The sequence below is a fragment of the Calonectris borealis genome, chromosome 10 (assembly GCF_964195595.1).
Source record: "Calonectris borealis chromosome 10, bCalBor7.hap1.2, whole genome shotgun sequence".
Taxonomy (NCBI): Eukaryota; Metazoa; Chordata; class Aves; order Procellariiformes; family Procellariidae; genus Calonectris; species Calonectris borealis.
In genome coordinates this window covers 5,940,524-5,967,225 of record NC_134321.1, presented here as the reverse complement: position 1 = coordinate 5,967,225, position 26,702 = coordinate 5,940,524, and the positions used below count along the sequence as shown (strand labels likewise).

The 26,702-nt window shown below is 42.2% G+C and overlaps 1 protein-coding gene across 2 annotated transcripts in view; it reads right to left on the bottom strand.

The window, feature by feature from the left end:
- Positions 1 to 1,343: 1,343 nt before the first annotated feature.
- Positions 1,344 to 26,702, bottom strand: part of MDFIC2 (MyoD family inhibitor domain containing 2) — a 48,387-nt gene continuing 23,028 nt past the window's right edge. The window contains exons 2-5 of one of the 2 annotated variants that reach the window (XM_075158444.1): positions 22,434 to 22,472; positions 13,679 to 13,747; positions 6,171 to 6,392; positions 1,344 to 1,603 (exon numbers count right to left, since the gene is read on the bottom strand). In XM_075158444.1, coding sequence (XP_075014545.1) covers positions 1,344 to 1,603; positions 6,171 to 6,392; positions 13,679 to 13,747; positions 22,434 to 22,472 — 590 coding nt within the window. The remainder of the gene's footprint in view (positions 1,604 to 6,170; positions 6,393 to 13,678; positions 13,748 to 22,433; positions 22,473 to 26,702) is intronic. The other variant, XM_075158445.1, reaches the window with a different exon arrangement.

The window sequence follows — 26,702 nt, the reverse complement described above, 5'->3', positions numbered from 1 at the left end:
AATGCAGATGAATTTTTGTTTCCATTAAATATTTTTTGTCAGGACTACAGATTTGAAACTCAGATTATTAAACAACTGGCTCCAATGATTTCAGCAATGCTGAGTATCCCAGCATCTCGTCCAGGATTCTTGTTTGGGATTCCCCAGGCACTTCTGCACTGACATCCGAGGCGGGGTTAGGAGAAGTTTTAGTGCCTATACAAAGCAAACACTGTCTTTGGTGTTAGTCTATAAATATCTAATGTGAGCAAGCAACTCTCTATTTTCCTCTGTGCTTAATAAGTGCGTTCTGCACCCTCAGGCAGCTGAATTTACATGCTTTTGTTGTCATATGTGTAATGTGCAACATGTATTTCCTTTTTATTAATCAGACCTGCCATCAGAAAAGAGATAGAGGGAGTTTGAAAGCACAACCAGGATAGATACTGTCATTTTGTAATCTTTTGCGCACAGGCGGAGATGCCTGTTTCCACTAGAATAGGTGGCAATATTCTGCTGCTTGCAGAAATCTTACAAATGGAAATCAGGCAAAGGAGTTACTGGCTATCCACGGGGTAATTCTCCTCTGGAAGAGCGCAATCAATTCCCATTTAGGCTAATTACACTTAAGGAGCCCTTTCCTATAACTAATGAACAATAGGCATAACCTGTTATTACATAACCATAGGCACGCACATTAATACACTGTCGAATTGCACTACCCTGTTAAAATGCTTCCTCTACAAAATTCACTGGAGGTTTTTAGAGACATTTGCTGTAATTACCACTAGCATGGTTTCTAATTCATTTAATTTTCTTTTCTACCTAAACTGAGCATATAAGTGTGTTTTAAGAGATTGAATAAATAAATTTTTAATTATAAAATGATGTTATATCATACATTATTAATAATAACCAACAATGTGTAATACATGTTTAGCCATGAATCCATTAGGAAGATGAACTAATATATATCAGTCCTAAAATAATGTCCTAATTTGTCCTGTGTTTATGAATGGGGAAATCCGTGTTTAAAGCAATTAGAGGTTTATAAAAGCCTTGGATTGACAGTGGGTAAAGCATCGAGCACACTTGGCACTTAGGAATTCTGTTGGCGTCTATGGCAAAGGAGAAGACCCTTTTTTGCCCTTTATTGGATTCAGCAGTTTGTGAAATCATACAACCAGAATGGTACAGATATACAGACCTCCAGGGTGGGAGCAGCATGATGCACATAGTCCTGTCTGGCAAACACTCTGGTTATTACTGTTATCTTTAAAAAAAAAAACCAAACAAACAGCTCCTTTGTACTCTGCCAGTTCACTTTCAGGCAGTTTTGAGGAATTTTGTCACTTATTTTCCTATTAGCGATAGCAGACTTCGGAAATCTCCATGGCAAGTTCCAGGCATTCACCAGTCTCGTGGCAGGACTCAAAAAGGCTGCAATCAATGTCACAGTCACAGTTGCAGTCGTTGTTGGCGTGGTCTTCGTTGGAGGTCTGGTAGTATCTATTGGATGGACAACAGGTATCTGTCAGCCAATGTTCACAGGTATCAGGCAGCATTATAAGAAAGTCCCAAAATTGGCAGAACAAGCAGGCCAGGATAAGTGTCGCGCATTCATCTAAGAAAAAGGAAAAGCAGCGAGACATAAGAAAAAGGGCGTGCTTGATTACCCAGGTTCAGGCTAGTGTGACTACACAGCAATGAGATGCAAGACAGCACACAGGGTAGGCTAAAAATACATTGATGATAACTACTTCCATAAAGTCAAATGAAAGGATTTATTTTCTATGTTGTTTGTTCTGGAAAAACAGCAGCGTGAAAATAATTTGAATGAAAATATTCTGTGGCAGTGAAGTTCAGAGGAACAAGTACTCGAACCAACTTTACGGTTGGACTCGATCATCTTAAAGGTCTTTTCCAACCTAAATGATTCTATGATTCTATAATCTTAAAGTGTTTGGGCTATAAATTTCAGCACAGGAGTGAACCTCACGCAGCCGGGCGGCTCTGCTGGGGGGTTTGCAGCCTTGCAGGAGTTTGGAAGTGCTGCTGTTTTGTGATGCCACATGTGCTACCTGACCAACACATGTGACGTTGGATTTTATTTGCTTTTTCACACGAGTTTTCAATTAAAGATAAAAATCATCAGGCTGCTCCTGCTATTTTTAGGAAGGGGAAAAAAAAAAATCAACAAAATAAAAGAACCCCAAAAAATTTTCAGGGGCATTTTTGCCTACATACGAAGAGTTCAGAACTGAGTCCTCCTCACTGAAACGATTCCTTTCTGGGCTGTAAGTCTGTTACGGTCTGAATCAATCCTTGGTGGAAGTCAGTGGGCAAACCCCCAAAGCTTTTGTGGAGAGTGGATCAGACCCTCAGGCTCTCCAGGTCCAGTTCCTGCTTTTCTACGTGGTCAGTCTGGATGCATGGGATAGTGCGTCCCTGGCTCATGAATTCGATATGGCATCTGGATAAGGACTGAGATCATGTTATGAACAAGACCAAATCCACACACACGGGGGAAAAAAAGAGTACAGATTCATCATCTGCTTATAGTTTGATTTCTGTAAGTAGTCTGTTTCAGTAAGAATGTTTAATGACAGCTAGATTGCCTAACCAAAGACAGGGAGGAAAAGCAAGTTTGGGGAACAGCATTTGCAGAGGGCAGCGTGCTGATCGATTCTCAGCCCGGGGTCCTTCCACTCCCCCCCGAAACGGGTTTCTCACCTTTGCATTCACAGACTTGTTAATTTTTAACAGGAGACAAAAGTTTGGAAAATAATATCAGCTAGGATGTGTGTCTGGAGCCAGTGAATATTCCTGAAAACTTGGTCACCGTGACAAAAACTTTGTGTTCTATCTGTTCCCCTCAAGAATCAACGAATTAACTCCCCACCGTTCAGACTACAGCATCTGGGGAGGCTGCCTCGGGGTGCAGCAGGGCTCGGAGCAGGTGTGAGATTCTGACTGTGTGAATCCAGTTGGAGTGCAAAGACCCAGACCTTTCAATTTTTTTTTTCCCTCCTTGTTTTTGGAAAGGAAAAATGCCTTCAACAATATGAATGCCTTTTCATTGGTTCTTTTAGGAAAGCATATGGTTATAACCACATTTCTTGCCCTAGGATGACTAACTGTGAACTCATTCAACTGCATTGGTTCTGTTGTGGCATTTTCTATCTCACATAACATAAAGTTCACTGCCAGGAAGTTTCCAGAATTATGCTCTTTTTTATTTTTTCTTTTTAAGAAAGCTTTCTTGATGAAAAACAAAATTAAAAAATCATTCCAGTTTTTTTTATTAAAAAAAAAAAGCAGTTAAAGCAGGTAGCAAGAATAAATAGCACGTGATTGAACTTCTTTCTAAGTAGCATATCATCACCAATGCTATCAATTTTAATACTTATTTAAATATGTCAAGATCTATTTAAGTTCAGACAAGCACAACTAACTTCTAAGTCAGTTCTGTAGAATAAGAATGACTAGATTTTGGTGATACTTAGTAAATTCATGCTTATATTTTTTTCTAACTAAATGAACTGAAATAATTATAAAATTGAAACATTTTATAAGGTGACACTACTGCATTTAATTGTATGAAATTTACAGTGTAGAAAATGTAATCATTTTATCCAGTAGTCCATGGTGTAATTAAGACTATTCTTTCTAGATATCTTATGTTTATGAAATTTCCTTCCTATACATAGATAGGAGAGATGAAATTCAAAATTATGTATCAATTATGGATCTTTCCTTATTTTTTTTCTCCAAAGATCTGTTTTCTAATAACAGTTTTTTTCCTGAATGTGTTAACCATAATGGTGCTTATGTAATCTTGCGAGAATAGATATGATCCTTAGGGGTTCATCCAGGAAAGGGAGCACACAAAAAGCACAAGATTTTAATAATAAAGTAATGTTTCAGCACAGAGTCTGTGATGTGCAGTAAAGATGCTTTTAAATTCCCATCAGAGCACACACCATGAACTGTGATAATGGATGTAACACATTTCGAAAAATCTGCATGTGTGAGGCTTTTTTGTCCTGTTTTAAGTGGGGTAATGTATATAAATAATAGATATTAGCAATTAAACATCCATTCCTATGCATTCATTTATATATTTGAAAATAAATTAGCCACAAACTGCATAAAAGAAGATGCAATCTCCTGTTTTCTCCTCTGTTTTCCCTACTGTTTGTGAAACGGCATTACTGCATTTATCTCAGTGAGAACAACGACCTCAGCTCTCATTCTTCACATTAGTAGATTAATTACCACGAAAGAAGAACTTCTAATAATTTTGCTAGCCTGACCCATCTCAAAATGTTCCTGCTTTTGTTTGGTGGCTGTCAGCTCACCCGCTGCTCACGCAAATGATGCTCTGAATGAACCTGGTCCAAAGCTCGCTGAGGCCACGATGGTCACCCCTGGTGAGACTCACGAACGTTGGATCTGCTCCTCTGAGTGCAGGGAACAAAAAAATCACCAATTTCCTCAGCTATCGCTCTGCCTTCAGAGGTTCTCCATGCACCAGCGAACAGGATTTGGCCCCGTGTGTGTGGAATAAGCAGTAACTTGTCAGAGTAGAGTGAGCAGAATATGCAGTGACAACCACAAATCTGGCTTCCTTTGGTTTTCTTGGCTTCCATCCAGCCCTTAACATTATTAATTGAGCACAGATTGTTTTTTTTTTGTTAATTTCCTTCACTTTTAGCTTTTTTAAGGAGTATGAAATCTGTTATTTGCATCACATGGTACACACCTGTGTGCCAGTAATGGTTGAGAGGCCTGATCGGATACCCAGCAAACTCAGAATATAGTGAGTGGCTGGACTAGAGGATGAGTCCCCTAAATGAAATAAATATTTCAGATCCTTCATTGAAATTAAATGCATTCTAATAGATATATCAGAGACACCCCTTTTATTACAGGATCAGTGATACAATGGAGATGGTAATGGCTCCTGGAGAGCATTGTGGTTTATTGTGTTGGTCTGTATTTAGAAGTTCTTAATTCAGGGATTGTTAATATGATATATGTGATAGATCCCAACTCCATTGGATATAACACACTAATCCATTATTGCAGAAGGCACACATAAGAAACTTCAAAAATGCTTCACAGAAGCACTTTTTTCATATCCATCAGAATAACCAGGAATAGCTGGTTCTCAGCATAATTCCACTAAAATCAGGGGCGTTATATTATTTAGATTACCAGCAGTCATGCCCCTTGGTCTGTAATGAGTGTTCACAACCCATTGTATTCCTTAACTCTTGCTTATACTATTGCTTCGGAAACTCTTACAAAAAACAATGTAGGTATTCAGCTCTCTAACTTGTGCTTTCACACAATAAAAAGGATCAGCTCCTTTGCTGAAAAGGTAAGACAGCTCTGATTAATAGTCCCAGAGCAAGTTATGTTTTAGCAATGTTCATTTGCAAAAATGCACTGAACTATTGGGCTTCTGCTGCAATTTTGTTTTGTAATTACCTCTCATAGTGCTTTGTTTTCAGATATGTTTTTTCAAGATGCGGAGCATGCTGAACTAACCAAAATCCTATCCACGTGTATCCACATGGCCCAGTCATCACAGACAATATTCTGCAGAAGCAGGGCAGAGTACCAAGAGAGCTCTTCACCCTGACCCACGTGAGTTTTGCAGTGCAGGCAGTAGAGGGAGGGTTTGGTGGCAGGTCAGCAGAAAGGTGGGGTTGGATGTAAAGGTCCGTACAAGAACTGCACATACAAGATCATAGAAGTAATGTGCAGACCACCAAACACAGCATCTGTTCAGCAACCCCAGCAGCTGCTGCAGTACCAACGGCAAAAGCCACAACCTCTGCTACTGGGGAGAAGGGGGTCCGTGTGAGATACTCTCTTTATCTGATACCGACACTAGTACCTCTGTGCAAACACTCATTGCAAAAGTACAAATGCTCTATTGCACAACAGGCTCTAAACTCCTCTTCTATGACTTTAATATCACTGATAATTTAAGATCATCTTCTACAGATTCTCAGCTATCACAAAAATGTCTGCAGGGCAACTTAATGCTGCTTTTGGTTATGTTCTTGAACCTCCCGTTCAGCATGTAAGCATTTATTTCAAGTTAGATACACAGAGTGCTCTTGCAATGGGCATTATTTAGAAATCAGCTTAAACGTGGTCTGTTTTATAAAACATACCGTCACTGTCTCTCTGATGTACTGATGCGTCATCTTCAATGTAAGTGAATTCTCTGCATTTCTCCAGGGAAGCAATGGATGATGTGCTCGCATCTGACAATTTCTTCTCATTTTTGGTACCCTTTGATGAAGCGTCTGTGATGCTGAATTCTGCGACAGAACTCATAACAATACCTTTCATAGGCTTTTCATCTGTATGTTTTTCATTTGTAAGCTGGTTATCTGGTGGGATTAGGAAAAAAAAAGACTTGTTTGTGATACTAAGACAAAGATCTGAAAGAATAACATATGCAGAATTTCCAAGCCTACAGTTGTTTACTTCCAAGGCCCAACCCTACTTACCTAATGATTTCAGTCTCTCTACGCAAGTAAAGTTTATTCATAGTATAAGTATTTGTGAACTTGCATTCTAAAGTTTTCTCTTAAACCCAGTGGACTTAGAGGCTAAGTAATAATTCACTTCCACTGGGTGGGATCAGGTTAGGAGAGAGAACAGAACGATTGCCTCAGTCAACATCTATTTCGAGTGTGATATCCTAACTTCAATTTGTGATATAAAAGAAGGCAAAACAATTATCTCGTTATTTTTCAACAGCAGCTCTGTTTCCCTGAACTTACAGCCAACGTGTGTGTAGGTGGTACCTAGATGCAGATGTGCCAGCTCGCCATGGCTCATAATCTTGTAGCAAAGAAAGCCAGATGGTCTCTGTTTAACATCCAGACTCATTATTTCATAACTTCATCCACACTTGTGTTGTTGGCCTGGAAGTCAACTAGAAGATGGGATACTTCACATGCTGTCAGCATGCCAGATAGGCAGCTCAAAACGAGAGGGAGAGCTTAATTTTAAGCCCCAACTAGGGGAAAGGTTAAGAAGAGTTCTGAGCTCAATTTATTCTTGAAGAACTTCTCAGGCACAGATAAACATGGGTTGATATATAGTTTCACTTACTCTCCGAAGTGATCAAGAGGCCAAGAAACACAGTCATTCTCTCTATGGCTGGGATGATAAAACCTCATCAATTCTTATCTACAGCTGATTAACTCCTGCACCTCACATCAAGCATAGCCTCACTTTTTATCTTACTTAAATCTTGTGATATGCTTGCTCTTGAGCTATATACAGATAATCAATCTTTACAAACACCTCAGTTTTGCAAACATTACTTTCTGAGAGAAACAGTAAGTGCTCTAAAGCAGCTAGTCTGCACTCTGCTGCAAGGAGCCAGAAGAGAAACCCTGCATATCTCTTATTTTTCAGGTACCTTTGACCCCTGACATAAATTAAAGGAAAGCCAGGAAAAGGTTGATAGAGAGTGAAACCTTGATGAGACTGCAGTTGTGTCCCGTAGTATCCTAGCAGCCAAAAGGAGGAAATGTGGATGGAATGGGTGGATTGCAAGGCAGGTGAAAAACCATTGGAACCATTGGGCTCAAAGTGAGGGGAAGCAAGGATTTGAGGTCTAACTGGTATCTGGAGCAACTCCAGTGAAAGCCACCAAGGTGGTGAGGGGTCTGGAGCGCCTGATGTATGAGAAGAGGCTGAGGGAGCTAGGCTTGGTTGGCCTGGAGAAGAGAAGGCAAAGAATGATGCTAGATGCTGTTTTCCACTTCATAACCAGGGTAATGGAGAAGCCAGACCCCAACTCCTCCCAGCAGTGCACAAGAGATGAAAGGACAAGAGGCCGCTGTCACAGGCTGCTGCAAGGACAATTGGGATTACATATGGGACAAATTCTTCATCATGGAAGGTGTAAAGCACTGGGGCAGCCCCCGGCGAGGCTGGTTATGGACCCCAGCAACCTGCTTTTACTGCAGACTTAGCCCTGATCTGAGGTGGAGGCCAGATGAGGTGACTTCTAGAAGTCCCTTCCAAGCTTAATTTTTCTATGATTTCTATGATGCTATTTACTTACAGGATGAGTGAGCAATTCATTTAAGTTTTTACTCATAGTCGTAATTCATGCCATTTTAGATCATCTTCATGTGGGGAAATATATAGAAGCAGAAAAGGTGGGTAGAGGTCAGCAGAGTAATACCCTGGGAGATGATAAGAGGAAATACTAAGCTACTATTTTCGTTTTAACTTTAAATCACTGTTTTAAAAATGTGTGTTGGCAGATGTTTTGGCTTGATTTTGAGCTTGTAATAATGACAAAATCCACTATGAAGGAAATGTGGATTTTCCCTGTCCCAGAGAGTTTACAGGTTGGCCTTAGGCAGGGAGCAACCGGTGGGATAGAGAGAAGTGGAAGGAAGGAGACAGTAAGACAGCAGTGGCACAGAAAGGACTCTCAGAAACCTATAACTGTCAGGTTTCGTGACTCTTATGACGAAGGAAAGCTGCAGGCGAGACTTCGAAGGGCAGGAGAGGCAGTGGCTCCTCCGGCTGTGAACGAGCAGTGCAACGCACAGCGGTGCTCGCCTGCAGGTTGTACCCTTGGTCGCAGGAAACCAGCATCCTGGGTGAAGCACATCTGGTTTTGCCTATCTGTGATAATTTGTTGATGGTTTTCCCCCCAGAGTAAGTAAATACAGCTTTTTTTTTTTTTCCCCCCTCTCTGACTTCTTGGCCAGCCTCTTGAGACAAAAATGTGAAAATTCATGCATTTTGGATGTACTTACATGTACAGCAATCACTGTTTTCCAGTGTTTATAAATCAATGACATACCACAATGTTTCCTGCAGTTTCATTCAATAACATACCGTCTCCAGGAAAAGCTGTGCTAATTGAAGTAGGGCGAGGAAGCAATGTCCCGCTTATGCATTGGATTTATTGGATAATAATTGATTTGTGAGTCCAAAAGACACATGCCCCACCTGTTATTCAGGTGCTGATCTTGCAAATGGATCTTGTTTGTCCAGGCTGAGAGCTACACACAGGCTGAGCAGTTGAATACACACAGACCAGACTGAAAGGCCTAGGCAAGAATGACGATTTCTATCATTTTCCATTTTCAAAATTGGCCCGAAATTCTAAACCAGATATATTCTAAATTGCAATATATCTGTTGAGTTCCCCATTTCTGCAACAATACAATGGCCCACAGAATGCATTTAAGCATTCAACAAACGAGACGACTGAAAAAAAATCAGACGGAAGTAATCAGTAAATGCCAGACTAACATTTACTGTATCCACTGACTTCTACTATTCATGCTTCGAGTCAATTTTTGTTCTTGAAGTGCTGTTGAAGAGAAATTAAAACCAGAAATAGAAAAGCATAGACATAACCTGAATTTTTCAATACAGCACCATCAAACAAAAGGGTAACAAAAGCTGTCATTCAAGGACTCTTCTGTTTGTTAAAGCATACTACATCTTTGAAAATACAGTACATTTTAGTGTCAGACTCTTAGTTTGAAAAGCTCCCTTTAAGTAATGTTATACTTGTCTTGTACAGCTAGATCAAGTCTTCATGCAATCACCATAACAAGCAACTTGCTGTGACAAGCGAGATCCTTGCTTCCAGAAAACAGTGCGATAGAGGCTAAAGCAGTGTACAATTATAGGTCTCCATTTCATTTTTATGCAATTACCTTCAGTTCAGCTGTGGGTCCATCTACATTATGTCTTTTATCAATTTAATGTTTGCACAAAGTGTCTAAAGAAATAAAGATTATGCTAGACCAGCATAAAAAAAAAGTGGTTAGCACTTTTTTTTTTTTCTTTTATAGTTTGTTGCTGCGTGGAACAGTAGTAGTTTGAGAGATTGGAACAAATAAGTGGAGCCAAATCAGCTTTAAAAATATATTATGTAAAACTGATAATATTTATGATTACTGTTAAATGAGAATGTAAGAAAAAAAATTTAGATTACAATTAGAGATGGACAGAGGGTCAAACTTTGTTACTGTCTTTTAAAAGCCTGTGTTCAGGCTTTTCAGCCTGTTTCAGATATCCACAAATGTCTGTGTTTTAATGTGTAAAAATTATCCACTGAAGTGAATTAAAAGGGAAAAATAAGCGTATCATAATGAAGAAAGCTCAGGCTATTCAGTGTTAGGCAGAGGCAGCTAGAGGTAAACCCCCACAAAGTGCCATTTTTAGATAGTATCCTGAAGTAGCAACTTTATTCCTTAATTGGGGAAGTTGGGTCTTGCCTTGACTGTTGCAGTAGAAGACTGAGATCGTTCACCCATGTTTGTATTAAAGGCAGAGATAGTCTCAATACTTAAATGAAATTTCTATTTTTTTTTTAAGTTGGGTGATTCAGGCGGCTGAATCAATGTCTAAATTCATGAAAGCACAACGTAAATCACTTACTTTCCACTGATGCCAGCCCCACACCCCTCTGGTTAATAGAGAGGAGCAGTGATACCAACACTGGCATTTACAGTAGGTCCCAGACCCCTATTTCTCTTCATTGGCTCAGGCACAAACCAGGGTCTTGCAGCCCCAGAGAACAGGATCATAGAATCATAGAATGGTCTGAGTTGGAAGGAACCTTAAAGATCATCTAGTTCCAACCCCCTGCCATGGGTAGTGACACCTTCCACTAGACCAGGTTACTCAAAGCCCCATCCAACCTGGCCTTGAACACTTCCAGGGATGGGGCATCCACAACTTCTCTGGGCAACCTGTTCCACGGCCTCACCACACTTATAGTGAAGAATTTCTTCCTTATATCTAATCTAAATCTACCCTCTTTCAGTTTAAAGCCATTGCCCCTTGTCCTATCACTACAGGTCCTTGTAAAAAGTCCCTCTCCAGCTTTCTTGTAGGGTCCCTTCAGGTACTGGAAGGCTGCTATAAGGTCTCCCCAGAACCTTCTCTTCTCCAGACTGAACAACCCCAACTCTCTCAGCCTGTCTTCATAGGAGAGGTGCTCCAGCTCTCTGATCATCTTCATGGCCCTCCTCTGGACTTGCTCCAACAGGTCCATGTTCTTCTTATGTTGGAGGCCCCAGAGCTGAATGCAGTACTCCAGCTGGTGTCTCATGAGAGCAGAGTAGATGGGGAGAATCACCTCCCTCAACCGGCTGGTCACGCTGCTTTTGATGCAGCCCAGGATATGGTTGGCTTTCTGGGCTGCAAGTGCACATTGCTGGGTCATGTTGAGCTTCTCATCAACCAACAGCCCCTTGTCCTTCTCCTCAGGGCTGCTCTCAATCCATTCTCCACCCAGCCTGTAGTTGTTCTTGGCATTGCCCCCACCCATGTGCAGAACCTTGCACTTGGCCTTGTTGAACTTCATGAGGTTCACACGCGCCCACCTCTCAAGCCTGTCAAGATACCTCTGGGTGGCATCCCTTCCCTCCAATGTGTTGACCGCATCACACAGCTTGGTGTCATTGGCAAACTTGCTGAGGGTGCACTCAATCCCACTGTCCATGTCACTGGCAAAGATGTGAAACAGCGCCACCCCAACACCAACCTCTGAGAAACGCCACTCATCACTGGTCTCCACTCGGACATTGAGCTGTTGACCGCAACTCTTTGAGTGTGACCATCCAGCCAATTCCTTATCCACCAAGTAGTCCATCCGTCAAATCCATGTCTCTCCAATTTAGAGAAAAGGATGTCATGCAGTGTCAAATGCTTTGCACAAGTCCAGGTAGGTGACGTAAGTTGCTCTTCCCTTATCCACCAATGCTGTAACCTCGTCGTAAAAGGCCACCAAATTTGTCAGGCACGATTTGCCCTCAGTGAAGCCATGCTGGCTGTCACCAATCACCTCCTTATTTTCCATGTGCCTTAGCATAGTTTCCAGGATCTGGTCCATGATCTTGCCAGGCACAGAGGTGAGACTGACTGCTCTGTAGTTCCCTGGGTCTTCCTTTTTTCCCTTTTTAAAAATGGGGGTTATGTTTCCCCTTTTCCCGTCAGTGGGAACTTCACCGGACTGCCACGACCGGACCCTTCTCTCAGGACCCACGGATGCATCTCATCAGGTCCCATGGACTTGTGCACCTTCAGGTTCCTTAGATGGTCTCAAACTTGATCTTCTCCTACAGTGGGTGGTTCTTCGTTCTCCCAGTCCTTGACTTTGCCTCCTGCAACTTGGGCGGTAAGGCTTGCGCACTTACCGGTGAAGACTGAGGCAAAAAAGTCATTGAGTACCTCAGACTTCTCCATATCCTGGGTAACCAGGTTTCCCATTTCCTTTTGGAGAGGGCCCACATTTTCCCTAGTCTGCCTTTTATCACCAATGTACCTATAGAAGCTTTTCTTGTTGCCCTTGACGTCCCTGGCCAGATTTAATTCTGTCAGGGCTTTAGCTTTCCTAACCTGATCCCTGGCTGCTCGGACAGTTTCTCTGTATTCCTCCCAGGCTACCTGTCCCTGCTTCCACCCTCTGTAGGCTTCCTTTTTGTGTTTGAGTATGTCCAGGAGCTCCTTGTTCATCCATGCAGGCCTCCTGGTGTATTTGCCTGACTTCCTCTTTGTTGGGATGCATCGCTCCTGGGCTTGGAGGAGGTGATCCTTGAATATTAACCAGCTTTCTTGGGATCCCTCTTCCCTCCAGGGCTTTATCCCATGGTACTCTATCAAGCAGATCCCTGGAGAGGCCAAGGTCTGCTCTCCTGAAGTCTTCCTGGGTGCCCTAAAGGCTCTTGAATGCCACCATTTCATGGTCGCTGCAGCCAAGGCTGCCCTTGAGCTTCACATTCCCCACCAGCCCCTCCTTGTTGGTGAGAACAAAGTCCAGCATAGCACCTGTCCTCGTTGGCTCCTCTATCACTTGGAGAAGGAAGTTATCATCAACACATTCCAGGAACCTCCCGGATTGCTTATGCCCTGCTGTGTTGTCCCTCCAATAGATATCGGGGTGGTTGAAGTCCCCCATGAGGACCAGGGCTTGTGAACGTGAGGCTGCTCCTATCTGTCTATAGAGGGCCTCATCTGCTCAGTCTTTCTGGTTGGGTGGCCTGTAGCAGACCTCCATTATAATGTCACCTGTCCCTGCCCTCCCTTTAGTCCTGACCCATAAGCTCTTGGTATTTGTTCCCAATCCATCCTGGCAGCGGCCCTTGGCCTCACACCCCTGTGGCAAGGAGTCCCAAGGGTTAATGGTGAACTGTGTGGAAAACTCTAGCAGTTTAGGACGTATAACTTTTTAATTTCACCGTGAGGCACCTTCTTATATCAGTGCAGCAAAAGAACCAAAGGAACGCCTGGCTGATCTCCCTGCCATTCGTTATCCCATGCACCGCTGTCACTACCTGTCTATTTAATATATCACATGCTCATCACTGCAAGAGCTGTGTGCCATGTCCATTCAGTCCTGAGATGAAGCAGGAAGAGCTACATCAGACCTGATGGATGATAACTTGTAAGTATAAAGGTTTGAACCTAACTCATTTGGTTTGGAAAGACTCATAGTAAAATGAAACCCAAACCCCAGGTTTCAATGGCAATGTTTCAAAAAAGAAAAAGTAAAAGGAAAAACAAAATACTTTTTCTTGCCAGTCTAAAGGACATAATTTGTCTGCCACCAGCAGTGGGACAGAATGCCAGGGGTATCTCTTCATGGTGTGACACATGTACGGGGCCAGCAGCTTACCTGGATGGTCCTCGCTGCTCAGTGTCACCCCGGCGAGTGCCGGGAGGGGCAGGGAGCTGGTGCAGCTGTCTTGGTGGAAAAACAAAACAACATTGCAGAGGGACACTGTAAATAAATGTGGTTTGGTACATGTATCACCCCCAGCCACTGAGTGACAGTCTTTGACTTCAGGAGTTGTTGCTTTGGGGGCAAACAGAAACAAGTGTGCTGCCTTGCAGGGGGAGGTTACGTGGGATGGTGCACTGTTTCTGTTACTCCCTGTCTCATTTCTGGAAAGGAAGCCACAAGAAAAACAAATTGCTAAGAGAGAAAGTTTCATCTGAGAAGAGGGGAAGAGGATCACTGGCAAACACAGAAGTTCCCGTTTCAGGTAGGTACAGAAAATTTGAGAGCTGGGAGGTCTGTGATGAAATGTGGGGCATCATCCATGCCCAAACACCCCAAAAACCTTAGATGAGATTCCCAAATCATTAGCAAAGAAGGAGAGAGGAAATTGCGTCCCCAAGCTCCAACCTCTATGGCTTAACCTTCTTGGTGGACAAGACACCCAAGGTCCTCGTGGTGGCAAGCCCAGGTCCCCACATGGGTGCTGAGCTCCTCCACCTCTGCCATGCTTGCCAGACCATTCACTCCCTGCATAGGGCTTGGAGGCTTAAATCTCCCTTCCTTCTCTCTCCCAGGGCCAGGGAGGCAAAGTAGGAGGTGGGGTGGGGGACTGTCCCTACAGTGAGTGCAGCAGATGAAGCAAACTCCATGGGAACTGCTCTCATCCACGAAGGAGAGGCCACAGGGAGAGCGGGTGTCACAGCTGCCCCAAAGCAACCTGCTCTAGACTAATATATCATGGGTACTTTCATAGTTTCATGCCCATTATATTTTCCTGAGCTCAGGCATAAGGATACAGGGAATTTGGAGACTTGTTTATTTTTGTCGTAGGGAAACAGGAAATAGTACACAAGGCTATAAATATATTTTGGGCTTCATATGACATCATGAACCTGTGCAAGTGCTTCTCTTCTGATTTATGATGATGGACTGGTAATTCACATGAGCTTTGGGTTTACTCTTTTTTTGCTGTCGCAGTAACAAAGCTAATGGTGCAATCCCTGGAGGGGGTATTTTATCAATAGTGAATTTTTGACCTCATTGCATACGTTTTAACTTCATGAATTAGTGACCCAGCTGACTGTAAAGCCTTCTATAGGCTTATTATAAATCTATCACAGGACTGGCAAGAAATTTTGGCCCAGATCCTAAACTCTGACAGGCATGTGTTGATGGACTGCATAGCAAGCACTTCCACTAATATTTCTCACTAATTATATCATATATTAAAAAAAATGAATGAAGCCAATGTTTATATGCAGCTTTAACTGCTTTTGATATAAGAAAACAACACAATCCCTAATAAATTTTCACCTTCAACATTTCTATTCATAATAATTTTTACCATGATGAATGAAGTTAGAACTGGAGAGGGAGGGGGATCATCTCGAAATCTGTTCAGTGAATGACTGAATTTATGTCCCCAACTTGCATTGAGGAAGGAGGGAACAGATGGACACAGGAAGAAGAGGGAGGCGAGTGCGGAACGAAGGAGATGGGTGAGGAACAGATGGAGTCGGGGGAAAGCGAAGAGGAGAGTCAGCAAGGATGGTAGGAAAGTTTTCCACTTGACCTTGAGTTGAAATGAAGATCTGCATACATGGGGGCAGCTAGATTTTGGGATGCATCCTTTTTTCTCTCTGTGGCACTTGGGCCTCAAAGTCTTGTGGGCCATCCCAGCAGTCTGGTCCACCCCAGGGGACCTGCGGAACCAGAACCTAGATTTTCTCAAGGGGACGGCTGCTGCAGAAGGGCACTGTGTTCAAGTCCTGTAGTGGTAAAGGCAGGGGAGAAATATGTGCAAACGCAGCACCCAAAATGGGTTGGGATGTGGTAAGTCTCCAGGCATCCCAGCCAACCCAGAAATTGGAGCTTACGATTTTGAAGAGGTATCCTACGTCCTGTTTGTTGTTAGGATCCAATGGCCAAAATACTCAAAGTGATTTATGATTTTACCTGCTTAAAGTAAGATATTCGAGACGGCCTGATTTTCAGAATATGCTGAGCATCTGCGCTTTGAGGTGTATTGAATTATATAGCCCAAATCACTAGTAAGTCCTGGAAAATCTTGATTATATTCTTAATTCTATTAAATTGCCTGCATATATTCCATTGGTTCTGGCTTTGCTAGCTGAAGAATGGAAGAGGTGAAAGTTAAATATTGGCCATGTGTGTCATTCCCTTTGAAGAAAATGGGAGCCATGTGCACTCACCTAACAGCAAAGTTTGGCCCCAACTATGATTTCACAGCTGGGCCCTAACTTCAGGAATGCCAAAGCACTAAATGACTCAATTGGAGTAATCTGATCAATGCTGTATTTTCACTGTGGGTTTAAATTGCACACCCAGCAAGAGCAGAGTTAGTTTTCTTCTCTCTCAGAATCATTTTTCTCTGCAGATTTGATAGCATAAATATGAAGTTTTGCTCTCATCACACAAATAAGTGAAATGGCAGAAAACGTATGTCAAATGAAATGCACAACATTACATCCTTTTTACTTTTTGGAGGCTGTTTAAGAAAATGGCTTCATTAATTTTGACTGAATAAAAGGTTCCTTTAAGGGATTTCAATAGGTGACATGAAAAATGTTAATACGAATGATCAAGACAATGGAGGTTAAAACTGTTTTGAAAATATGTTTCTTTTATAGATCTCAGCTGTTGGAAGAGTTACAGAATAAATATACGGTAGTGCTGACATTCAATGCTGTTTCATCTTAGCAAAAGAGGTTTTAATAAAGAAAATTCTTTTCAAGGAATGCTTTCTGCAGCCAGTCTTCAAAAAGAGGTTTTCCCCCCTCCTGGTTTAATAAAATTAAAGTAATTTATGTCATATTGATATGTCGATATGTTTTTCAATAAACTTTTTCACAGAGATTTTTTTTAAATTCTCTTCACTTTAAAAATTATAATTATATGTCTTCCTCCCACTTTGAAAATGGCACAAGGTGCTCATTTGCAGAGCTCTACTGTTCAAATCTTCACTGAGAATAGAAATGTCATGACTCAGTTAACAATGCTTTATTATTCACATTGATCTTTTTTTATGGTGTTCTTTATCTCAAAAACATTGTAAATCAGATATCTTCCTCCCACTCTTTTGTTCATTTGCAAATTTTTATTATTCTAGTTTAAAAAAGCAATGGAGTGTCAAGAGTCAGTGTATATTGTTTATGTTCTTTTTTGCTTTAAAATTACTTTTAACTATAAAAAGTAAGATGTACAGCAGAGAAAAAAAAGCTGCTTAAAACAGAATTGAAGGGATCAGTGTTGTTCGCTTACACTTTAGAGTTGTAACGGACTTTGCAAGAAGGGGGACCAAACACTTTATGAAAACATTTTTATGTGCTAATTCAAAAGTCCCTATTGCATCAGACATCATCATCCACATTAGACACGGACATAATTCATGCTCTCAACGAACACAATAGCAAAATTCACAACTGCTTTTGTAGCGTGTTCTCTGGATAGTTTACAGGTGCCTGCCCAGAGACCTGCACTCTCCATCGCTCTGTGTCAGAGCTTGGCGCCAGGTCCTCAGGAGCCCTCGGCTGATAAGCACCAAGATAAATCACGGGGTTTTCGCAGGAACTTCACAGCTTTGGTATCAAGTGTTAACTGCAGCAGAAACATAATCTCAGCTGGTCAACAGGCAATGCAGTCACTGAAACCCATGGGCCAGGGTGCAGGATATGGCCATGCATCCTCTGGGAATGCTGTGCAGGAGACCCAGAGGTTGGTTTCTAGATTGGATCTTCTAAATTCTGCTTCAGCCATTGTCTTCTTTCCTACCAAGTTTTTCTTTAGGTCTCTATTTATGTCCTGGCTGTTATGACTGTATGAAACGGATGCCATGAAATAAATTCATTATAGTAATTGGGGTTAGTCCAGAGAGCAGCAGGACCTCTCGGCATTTTACATAGTGCTTGCTGTTAGGTAATTTTTTTTCTTTTGCCTGTTTTGAATTAATTTCCTCCAGTTTGTGATCAGGGCATCCTGGCACACTGTTGTTACTCCAGCATCTCTTGAGAGAGATCATCCTCTCTGGGAGTCTCCGAGAAGGAGTGGCTATTTCTGAAGCTGAATTTAAGCCCCAGATTGGATTTTTGGATCTTGTAGGTGGTGTGGTGGCTCTATCACATGAAACAGCCCTAAAAAGCTCTTGTAAAGAAAAATAAAGTTGTCTTTTTATATTCTTTTGTTTCTCTCTTCCTGTTTTAAGGCTGCACTCTCCTGACATTTTGCTAAAAGGGATAATTAAACCAACTCAGAGCAAGTAAGTCTCAAACTGAACCTGAACTGAAACCACACAGCACTGTCCTTCCCCTCCAAGTGGAGGACTAAACATTTATTTGTTTTTATTAATGTCAGCAGGTCACCCCAGCCACCATAGGGCCGTGCCCGTCACTGTCCCCTCCCATGCAGAGCCCCCAGGCCACCCTGCTGCATCCAGGTGCTGGGGCTGCATCCAGGTGCTGGGGCAGCTGCTTGTTGTATTGCAGAGATAACTCACAACTCTCAAATTCTCTTTATTCCTCACTGCAGAGTGTGAAGCTGGAGATTCTGATGCATTATCTTATCTGAATTGATCATGTTGTTTTCAAACTAAAGAAAAACCAAACCTTATTATTATTATTATAGTCCTTGCCTCAACAGCACTGCTGCATTAATTCAGTCTTCCTTCCTTCCTCTCATGGTTAATTACTCAGCTCATCAATGAGGTTAAGACTGTCTGCCAATATGATCAAGTTTCAGAAACAAAATCCTAACCAGAACGGACTAGCCAGGAGTGGACAGGGCTTTATTTAATATGCTGGCACAGTAACTAAAGGTAGGTCTCACATGGGACATGCTTGTGCAATTGCTCACTCTGTTTAGTTTGGGAAGTTTATAGGTAATGTAAAACATAAAATACTGAGTTTATTACAAAGGAATTTTTTCCACCTAAAATTCTATGTCATTAAATTTGGAAAGCACTTTAAATTCTCAGTTATATTTTTGGTAAGCACTATCTATTGAAAAGTGAAAATATTGGAGGGATCTCTAGGCAGAATCTGTGAACTTTCCAATGAAAAGACAGCACAGTGTCTTCCTTTCATGTCCCAAGGTCTTTGTCAGCTGTGCCACTTTCTGAATGACACTGAAGTTATGTGCCAAGAGTTTATTCCCAAAGCAGGTATTACACACAGTTATAGTCACAAAGATATCCTTGCACAGCGTTAGTGCCAGAGGAGCTCCGAGGCCGTCAGCCTTTTGATTTGGGGGGGGAAACACCATCAAAATCACATATATTCTTAAAATATATTCAAACAGTTTAAACGCCATCAAATAGAGCTGCAAATCACAGAAGATGCAGCATTTCTCATAGACAGTCCTTAAAGCTCTACTCGTGGTAAATTGGCATGTGATAATATACAACTACAAAAAAACATCTCCTCTAATAAGTTATAAAAGCTTTTCTTTGATTCGAATCCAATGATGAATGGCAATCTGCGAGAGTCTTATGTCTTCTGGAGACTTTCCTAGCAAACACTTCCATTTTTTTCTCTCTCATCTGCGTGCCATACTGGAACACAACCGGGAGCTGGACTTGTCCACCACAGCAAACATTATTAATCTTATTACCATTCAACACCTCCCCGGGTGCTGCTGAGCAGCCTTTGCCGGACCTTGCTGGAAAATCATTTATTTAGCTCTGCAAAGGCCTGATCCAGTATCAGCAGATGTCAATGGAAAGACTTCCAAGGAGCTCAACAGATCAGGCTCCAAAACAACCTCCAATATGGTAGTCTTCTCTGGGTTTCTTTGCTCTTTTCCTCAGAAAGGGTTGTTGTAGACAAAGCACTCAGCAATATCTGAAGCAGAAGCTGTATCATGCTATACATCTTTTCACAAAATATTTTTTTCCTGGGGGAAAAAAGATGCAGAACATCTATTCTGGGGGCACACAGGTGACATCCATTGTTTCTTAATTACGTAATAAGTACTATTAGGACAGTGTACTCTTGCTTGCTCTGGCAAAGACAAACATGGTAACTGTTCTGCTCACAGTATTAAATACACTTCTCTCACTGTGCAGTGGAATGTGTTTAAACTTGCAGTCTATCATTATTCCTGGGTAGTGTAGGAGAGTCCAGGAACACTCAAGATGTCTTTTCCTGTATATATTAACTTGTTCAGAACAAAACAGTGTTCTTGGAAAACATGAATCTTATGGCAGAAGAAGGTTTCCTTCATGACTGTGCTACAAAGGTTTCCAAACAGCTGCTTGTTCATTTGGGTGCATGAAATACTAGGTTCGGCCCGCTCATAAACACAAACACGTAATTTCTTCTCGTCGTGGCACCTTCACTGTGGTTGTTTCTGCCTGGCTTTGTAACAATGGCAAGTGCAGTACTAGCACAATATCTTCATTGTATGAGCTTTCAGAGGAGAGCTGCAGAGTTCCCGCAATCTCAGTGAAATGCCAGCCTCTCCCCAACACCGGCTGTTTGTCCTGCTTTGCAAGGAACCGCACTCCCGAGGAGTTTTGCTAGTGTCCGCAGTGAACACCAGCAGTTTCAGGTGGTGTTAGATGGTAGGTCAGCACACTCCCACCCATCTGTAGACCATGCACAGGGATCAAAGGGTTGGCTGGGTGGCCTTCAGCGCACTGAGCCTGCCAAAGCCCCAGGCCCAGCACCCCTCATCCATCCCCCTCGGGGCTGCCCGGGCATGGGGGCAGGTGAGAGCTCAACCCTCTCCTCAACACTTCCTCACATCGAAACTTTCACTGAAGCTTTTGCTCAAGGCTCAGGTGTACAACCCCTTCCAAGCAAGGAGGTCACAACCCAGGCCCTGAGATGAAAAAGTCGGTGTCAATGAAATAGAAGAGGTGACACTGTTTTAACACTGAGATTAGGCAAAATCTAACCCCCATTAATCCTTCAGAGCAGGGCCTCTGGTTTGTTCTTTTTTCAATCATCTGTTCTGTATTCAAAGCAAGTACATTTTCTCTGTCACTATACCGCTATTGTTAACAACTATAAATGTATTAAAAACACAGGGGCATTTTAGTATGTGTATTGTGCATAAGAAATATTGTTACATGACAAGCTCCAATTGGCGAGTGAAAAGAGGTTTTATTGAAGGAAATAGCAGTAGCAAACAGTGAACTATGCAGAATAATGGTAATTGTTCCTTTAACATTGGCAGCGCACGTTCACTTAATATGACTGCTCCTCTGTCTCTGCCTCATCCAGACCCAGAGGACCTGTTAGACAAGCAGGCAGCCACCTCTCTCTGGGATCAAGCTGTCAGTGCAAACTTGCTTTCTTTCTATTTCTCGGAGCTAAGCTATACCCCCAGAGCTCCTGAAGCTTTTCCTGAGTGAAAGCTTTAAAAAAGCTCCATTCTAAATTACATCACACGAACTGTTCTCTTCAGACTGACAGAACAAAAGCGAGGGGGGGGGGAATGCCAAAAGTACCATCTGAATGACTTCTAAGTTGCACAGAATGATTTACCTCCTCATGCTTTATCACAGCAGACTAACGTCTTGACCTTGCCTACCAAAACCCAGCAGTGTCCTCTAACTAGCAGAGAAAGTTTGCATCGTGTGTGTTTGCAATACAAATAAATGCGGAGCTGTTGGGTGCGGGCTTTTTGCCTGCAACAACAGGGTCTTGGGTGCCCCATTAAGAAAGGTCCTAATGGGGCATGGTGCTTTCTAAACTTTTTTGGATGATGTGGTCTCTAACACAACCAGCTCTTTGTTACTGGAAGAGCCCAGTCTGTGAGTGCTGCACAGCCTGGTGTGCTCACCCTCTAATCAGCGACACCCCAATTAATGGTCATGGTGAGGACTGCTGAGGGCCACTGCCAAAATCTGAGAGGTCTCTCAGGTTGGCTGCAGCTGAGACTCTCCAATTGAAGGTCATCCTCAGAAGTAAAGGGGCAGATAAACATTACCCACTTCTGCTGTGGCTGGGTAGGAAGCAGATAAATTGGCATATCTCCCCCTTCTAAAGGCTTTCAGGTGGTACGGATTGGTTTGAGACCCCCACTCAGGAAAACACCCTCAGCTGGGAAGGGAGGGGGCCATAGGCCTTCCTCCTTCTTCAGCAGATAAATAAAGGTGAGAGGAAGAGAGCAATGTCATGGCTGTTCTCCAGGTAAGGTGTGAAATCAGGAGCTCCTGTATGGTGGTTAGGTGTCAGTTTGGGGGTTGCCTGATCCCAGAGTAATCCACTGGGATCCTGAAAATTGAAAGAAGCAGGTTTTGTGTGGTTCATAAGCTGACCTTTTTGGGGTTCTTACTCAATTTTCGTAAGAAAATGGTTGTGAGGTGAAGAGCTTGTTATCCTCATACTCAAAAGCTTGTAGGCTTAGCCTACTGCACAGCAATTCTGTGCTTGTTCTGCTGTTTTGACTAAACCTTAAAATGTTTAAGTCATTAATATAAATAATAGTCTAATTTTAAAGATGGGCTGAAATCTGAAACAGATGATGAGTCAGTGTTAAGGCAAAAATGTTGCTCATGTTCCCCATGGGATTAGAATAATGGAGCTTGTTTTCTTGCATGAAAGGGGCCACTTCAGTAGTCGCAAAGGTGCGGTGCCATGCCCTATGTGCAGTGGGGAGAAGGAGCTGAGAAGGTGAGGGGACTTACCAGAGTCTCCAAGGGGCTGTAGGGTGGGGCTGTCCAGTTCTGGAAAACAAGAATTGAAGAGGAAGGCTTCACTAAGGAGGAAAAGCTCCTCAGCTGGTGAGGTGGCTTTGTTACCCCACAGAGGCACCAGCGTTTGTAAATGCCTCAAAACTGTATTGTTATCAGCGGAAAGGGATAAGTCAAGCGACTGGGGCTGGAGACTTAGTGCCCTAACTGACTTCACAAGTATGGAAAAAATAGCTCTTAAGAGAAGCTGGGAGCTACATCTTCCCTTTAAGAATCCCGTGTCCTCTGGCCTCTCACTGAGATGATTTTTTTCCCCCAGGTGACACAGCCAGTTTTCATATGGTCAACACAGCTTGTCTTACGCAGAGGAGCAGACACCCCCTGAGGATCCTTACTCACTAATGCAGCGTTCATCCCTGAGTTTCTGAGTGAGTAAAGTCTGGTTTTTTGCTACGTCTTTTTGGTGGCTCATGTCTGAGTTGTCTTCATGCATCTGCTCAGTGAAATGGCTCTGCCTTGATCCATAAGGGACCATCCTAATGCCCATTAAAGCTGATGGGAATATTTGGCTTCGGGGAATGCTATATCAGGTGTTGTATCTGCTTCCTATGCCAAATCGTGAAAATCTTAATTAGGCAAAATCTTCATTAAAATAATCGCAACAGAGGAAAACACTGGTAATGAACCTGAACACAGACCTCATCACTGTGTGCTTCATCACATCCCTGTTCCTACCAATGGCACATATGAAGATGCTGCACTTTCAGTTTTTGAAGCTAGCAGAATAAGTTATTAAACATAACCACTGTAATACACGCAGTCTAGTTTTCTGATAGTTTCAGGATATGGCGGAGGTTCAAGTTTAGCTCACCCATCTTTATTTTTCTGTTTCAGCATAGCAATGCTTCCTATACTTTTAGGTATATTAGGCTTTTGCACTGCCTTTCACCACCATGTTATCTGAGTATCTCAAAATCAATAATGATGGCAAAGCAGAAAACTTCATGATGTTTGTAGCACTATGCCTCTGCTTGGAGGGGAAGACATAGGTCTTATCTAAATGACTGAATACTTGGGTGACATTGTGATCCCACTGGTTGTGGGATTTTTGTGCTGCACAGGTGTCACTCAAAGAAATAATGGTCTGCAGTTTTTTTGGTAAATCTGGATCTGAATGCAAATTGTGAAAAATACTAGCCTGCCTTGTAAATCTCAAGTTGTGATTGTAATAGTGGCAACTTGCTTGCTTATAAAATGAGGAAAATATGATCTGGAAATAACTTTCAGACAACAGACAGGGTGCCATGGTCCTACTTCCAGGCTCCCGATTCAAGCATAGCTGCCCTTTCAGCAGGACAGCAGCGAAGTTCCTCATGGCATGGGGACAAGTGTGCTTGTAGGCGAAGGCTTGTGAGTCTCTGATACTACACCACAAGCAAGACCTGGAGTCCCTTGGGCTGTGTGGCTGAGAAGAGATTAATTTGCTTATGCCACCATGCAGACCACACTACCCTCCACTCCTACCATGCAGTGATTCACATCCTGTATTGCTCGGCCTGCTACGCTGCTAGCTGCATGCGTTGGGGACGTACATAGTGAATTACTTGTTCTCATCTGGACCAAGATCCAGAGAGTTTACTTGGAAATCTGTAGATAACTTTTCTCCCTTTTCTTCTACAAGTATGTGTAAGCCAAGCTTTATGGTCTCTTTGAGCTTTACTAAAAAGAGAACACAAACATCCGCCCTTTTCCATGCGTTTATTTCAAGCCATGATTCTTCTGGGAAGCGTGATCTGTTTACGTCTTTCCATAACAAATGACAATGGTTAAGGTTGCATCTCTGCCAACCTCTTTCTAAGTGGTTTCAAGTAGTTTACTTAAAGAGGGATTATTTCATCTGCCACAGCATATGAGGCAGCTCTGAGGTAGTGTCTAGCTTGCACAGAACAAGACCGTTGAACATTAGCTTAAGTCAGGAAATTTAAGGTCCGATAGACAGTAGGATCACAAGAGCATAGAGTGATAGTTTGCAAGTGTGCTGCACCTGAAGAAAAAAGAAATTGCTTGACTTCTCCTTTCCTGATGATACCAGAAAGACTGTGAAAGGCTAGCAACATCAGCTGCCCATTGGGGGCGACTGCTTAAATCCTGGCTGTCCCTTGATGACTGTTTGCACTAACTATTCAATTCTTGTGTGCCTCAAATAATCCCCTACAAAGGGGGGACGTGTAGTTCCTGATCATATATGCTTGTTTGGGTGCTGAAGTCATGTCTGTAAGTTAATATACACTCTGTGAATGCAGTTGTCAGTCTTGTAGTTGCCTTGCTCAGCTTCAGAAAGTCCTAAATTTTTATGCAGCAAACTTCTACAGCTATTACAGCTTATGGTCACTAGCTAGCTACAGCAGGAGGGTCAAACTTTGGAAACTGTAGTTTCTTTCCAGCCTGTAGGCTTCCTCCCCCTTCAAGTCTGTTTTCTACTCTTGCCAGTACCCTGCCTTCTGTTTAAAGGCATTAGTAATACCAAATAAAGCTAAGGATGCTCGTTATAACTACTAAGTTGTTTCCTTTTTAATCAGAGCACATGCCTATGCCAGGTTTGGCATGAAGAATCTGTCTATGTGTCTGGTTTAGGGCACAGTAAGCTGATCATTTGTTAGAAGACTAGTGCATTACATATAATTTTGCTTTTAGTTGTACAGTTTACCGGGAGGTTGGTATGAGCATTGGTAATCTAATTTTTGCTTGGTTGGAGGTGGTGGAAACCTAAAGAATGGGAAATAAAAGGCTATTGCCATGTGTGCTGAATTGTGGTTTGGTAGCAGCAGTTGTCTTGTAGTTAAGTGGCCATCAAAACCTTTCTTGGGGTGGCAATAAATTAAAAAAAATCTTCAGAAAATATATCAGTTTTCAAAGAGTAAAGAAAGATGCAGCAATTATTGTGACACAGGTTTGCAGTCTGTTTCTGATTATCCTTTTGGCTGGAGAGTTAGGGTTTCTAATTGTAAGGTTAAGGAATCCTTTTCATCTATCTCTTGCCTCCTAATCCTATGCTAGACAGTATAGTTTTCTGTGCCTTTTGTCTTCTGGGGAAGGAGACAATCTCTGGCTCATGCAAACATCTTGTTAAAGTCTGCTGAGGATTAGGGGGTGTGACAGTTTTCTTGCTGAGCCTTTTTATTGGGGATTTTTATGCCTGCTTTTCTGGGAGGTCTTTGAAATGTCTTTTATGTAGCAATCATTGCACTCTTTCTTTGTTGTCTCAAATGTTGAGCCTGTATTCTTTTCATCTGTTCCTGTTTATATTCCATACTAGCTGGTCATAACAGTTTAGCTTGAAACAATCATCACGCCGTGGTGCTTCTGAATCGCAGGAGTGTTGCTAACTGCTCTAGGACAATTACAAATTTGAGCTTTATTTTAGGGCATCTGAAGCTTTAACATGGTTGTTTGGTATGAAATACTGTTAAAGAGGTTCCAGATGAAAAACAATAATCTAGAAGTGGGACACTTCAAGTGTCCACAGCTAGGTAGAGGCATTTAAAAATGCTCCTGCTATAATGAGATAGGTTCCCCTTGTTTTCAGTCTGGCCTAATCTCTGACAATAATCAATGGAAGAGACAAGTCCATCCTGCTGGCAAGTCACCCCATCTTGACAGAAGAGTTTAAGCCAGGAAAAGATTGCTCTTTGGAAGCCTTGTTTTGTCCCTGTTCTCACTCCACCCCCCTGCAGTTGGCTACAGACAAAATATAGATAATTACCCAGACCAGAAACCAAACTTCTAGATGACTAAAGTTAGATAATAAAAGACTAATCCTGGCCAAACAAATGAAAGAACTTAGCTTTTCACAAGAAATTTGGAAAACTTTGGTAATTTCACATTTCAGTTTCAGAAAACTATGGGGTTGGTCAATGTACAGGTAAAACACAAGATTTTGTTTCCTAAAATTTTTATTAAATCAATGCTTCTGTGTCTTGAGTGGCTATCTTAAGACACATGGACTTCTCATATCTTTTTTTTTTTAATGAGATGGTAAGCACATTGTTGCTGATTTCCCACAATGCTTATTTCTGACACTATGTAAGCTCAAGTTCCAGCTGGGGAGATCACAGATTCAATGTTAAGCAAGGAGTCAGGGTTATGTAGTCTTGTTGATAATGAAGGTATCAGAGGCAGGTTTCTGAGACATTTGTACGGAAAAACTGGTTGTATCACTTTCCACTTTGAGAAGATTGAGGTAAAAATTGTCGTGAAGTCATT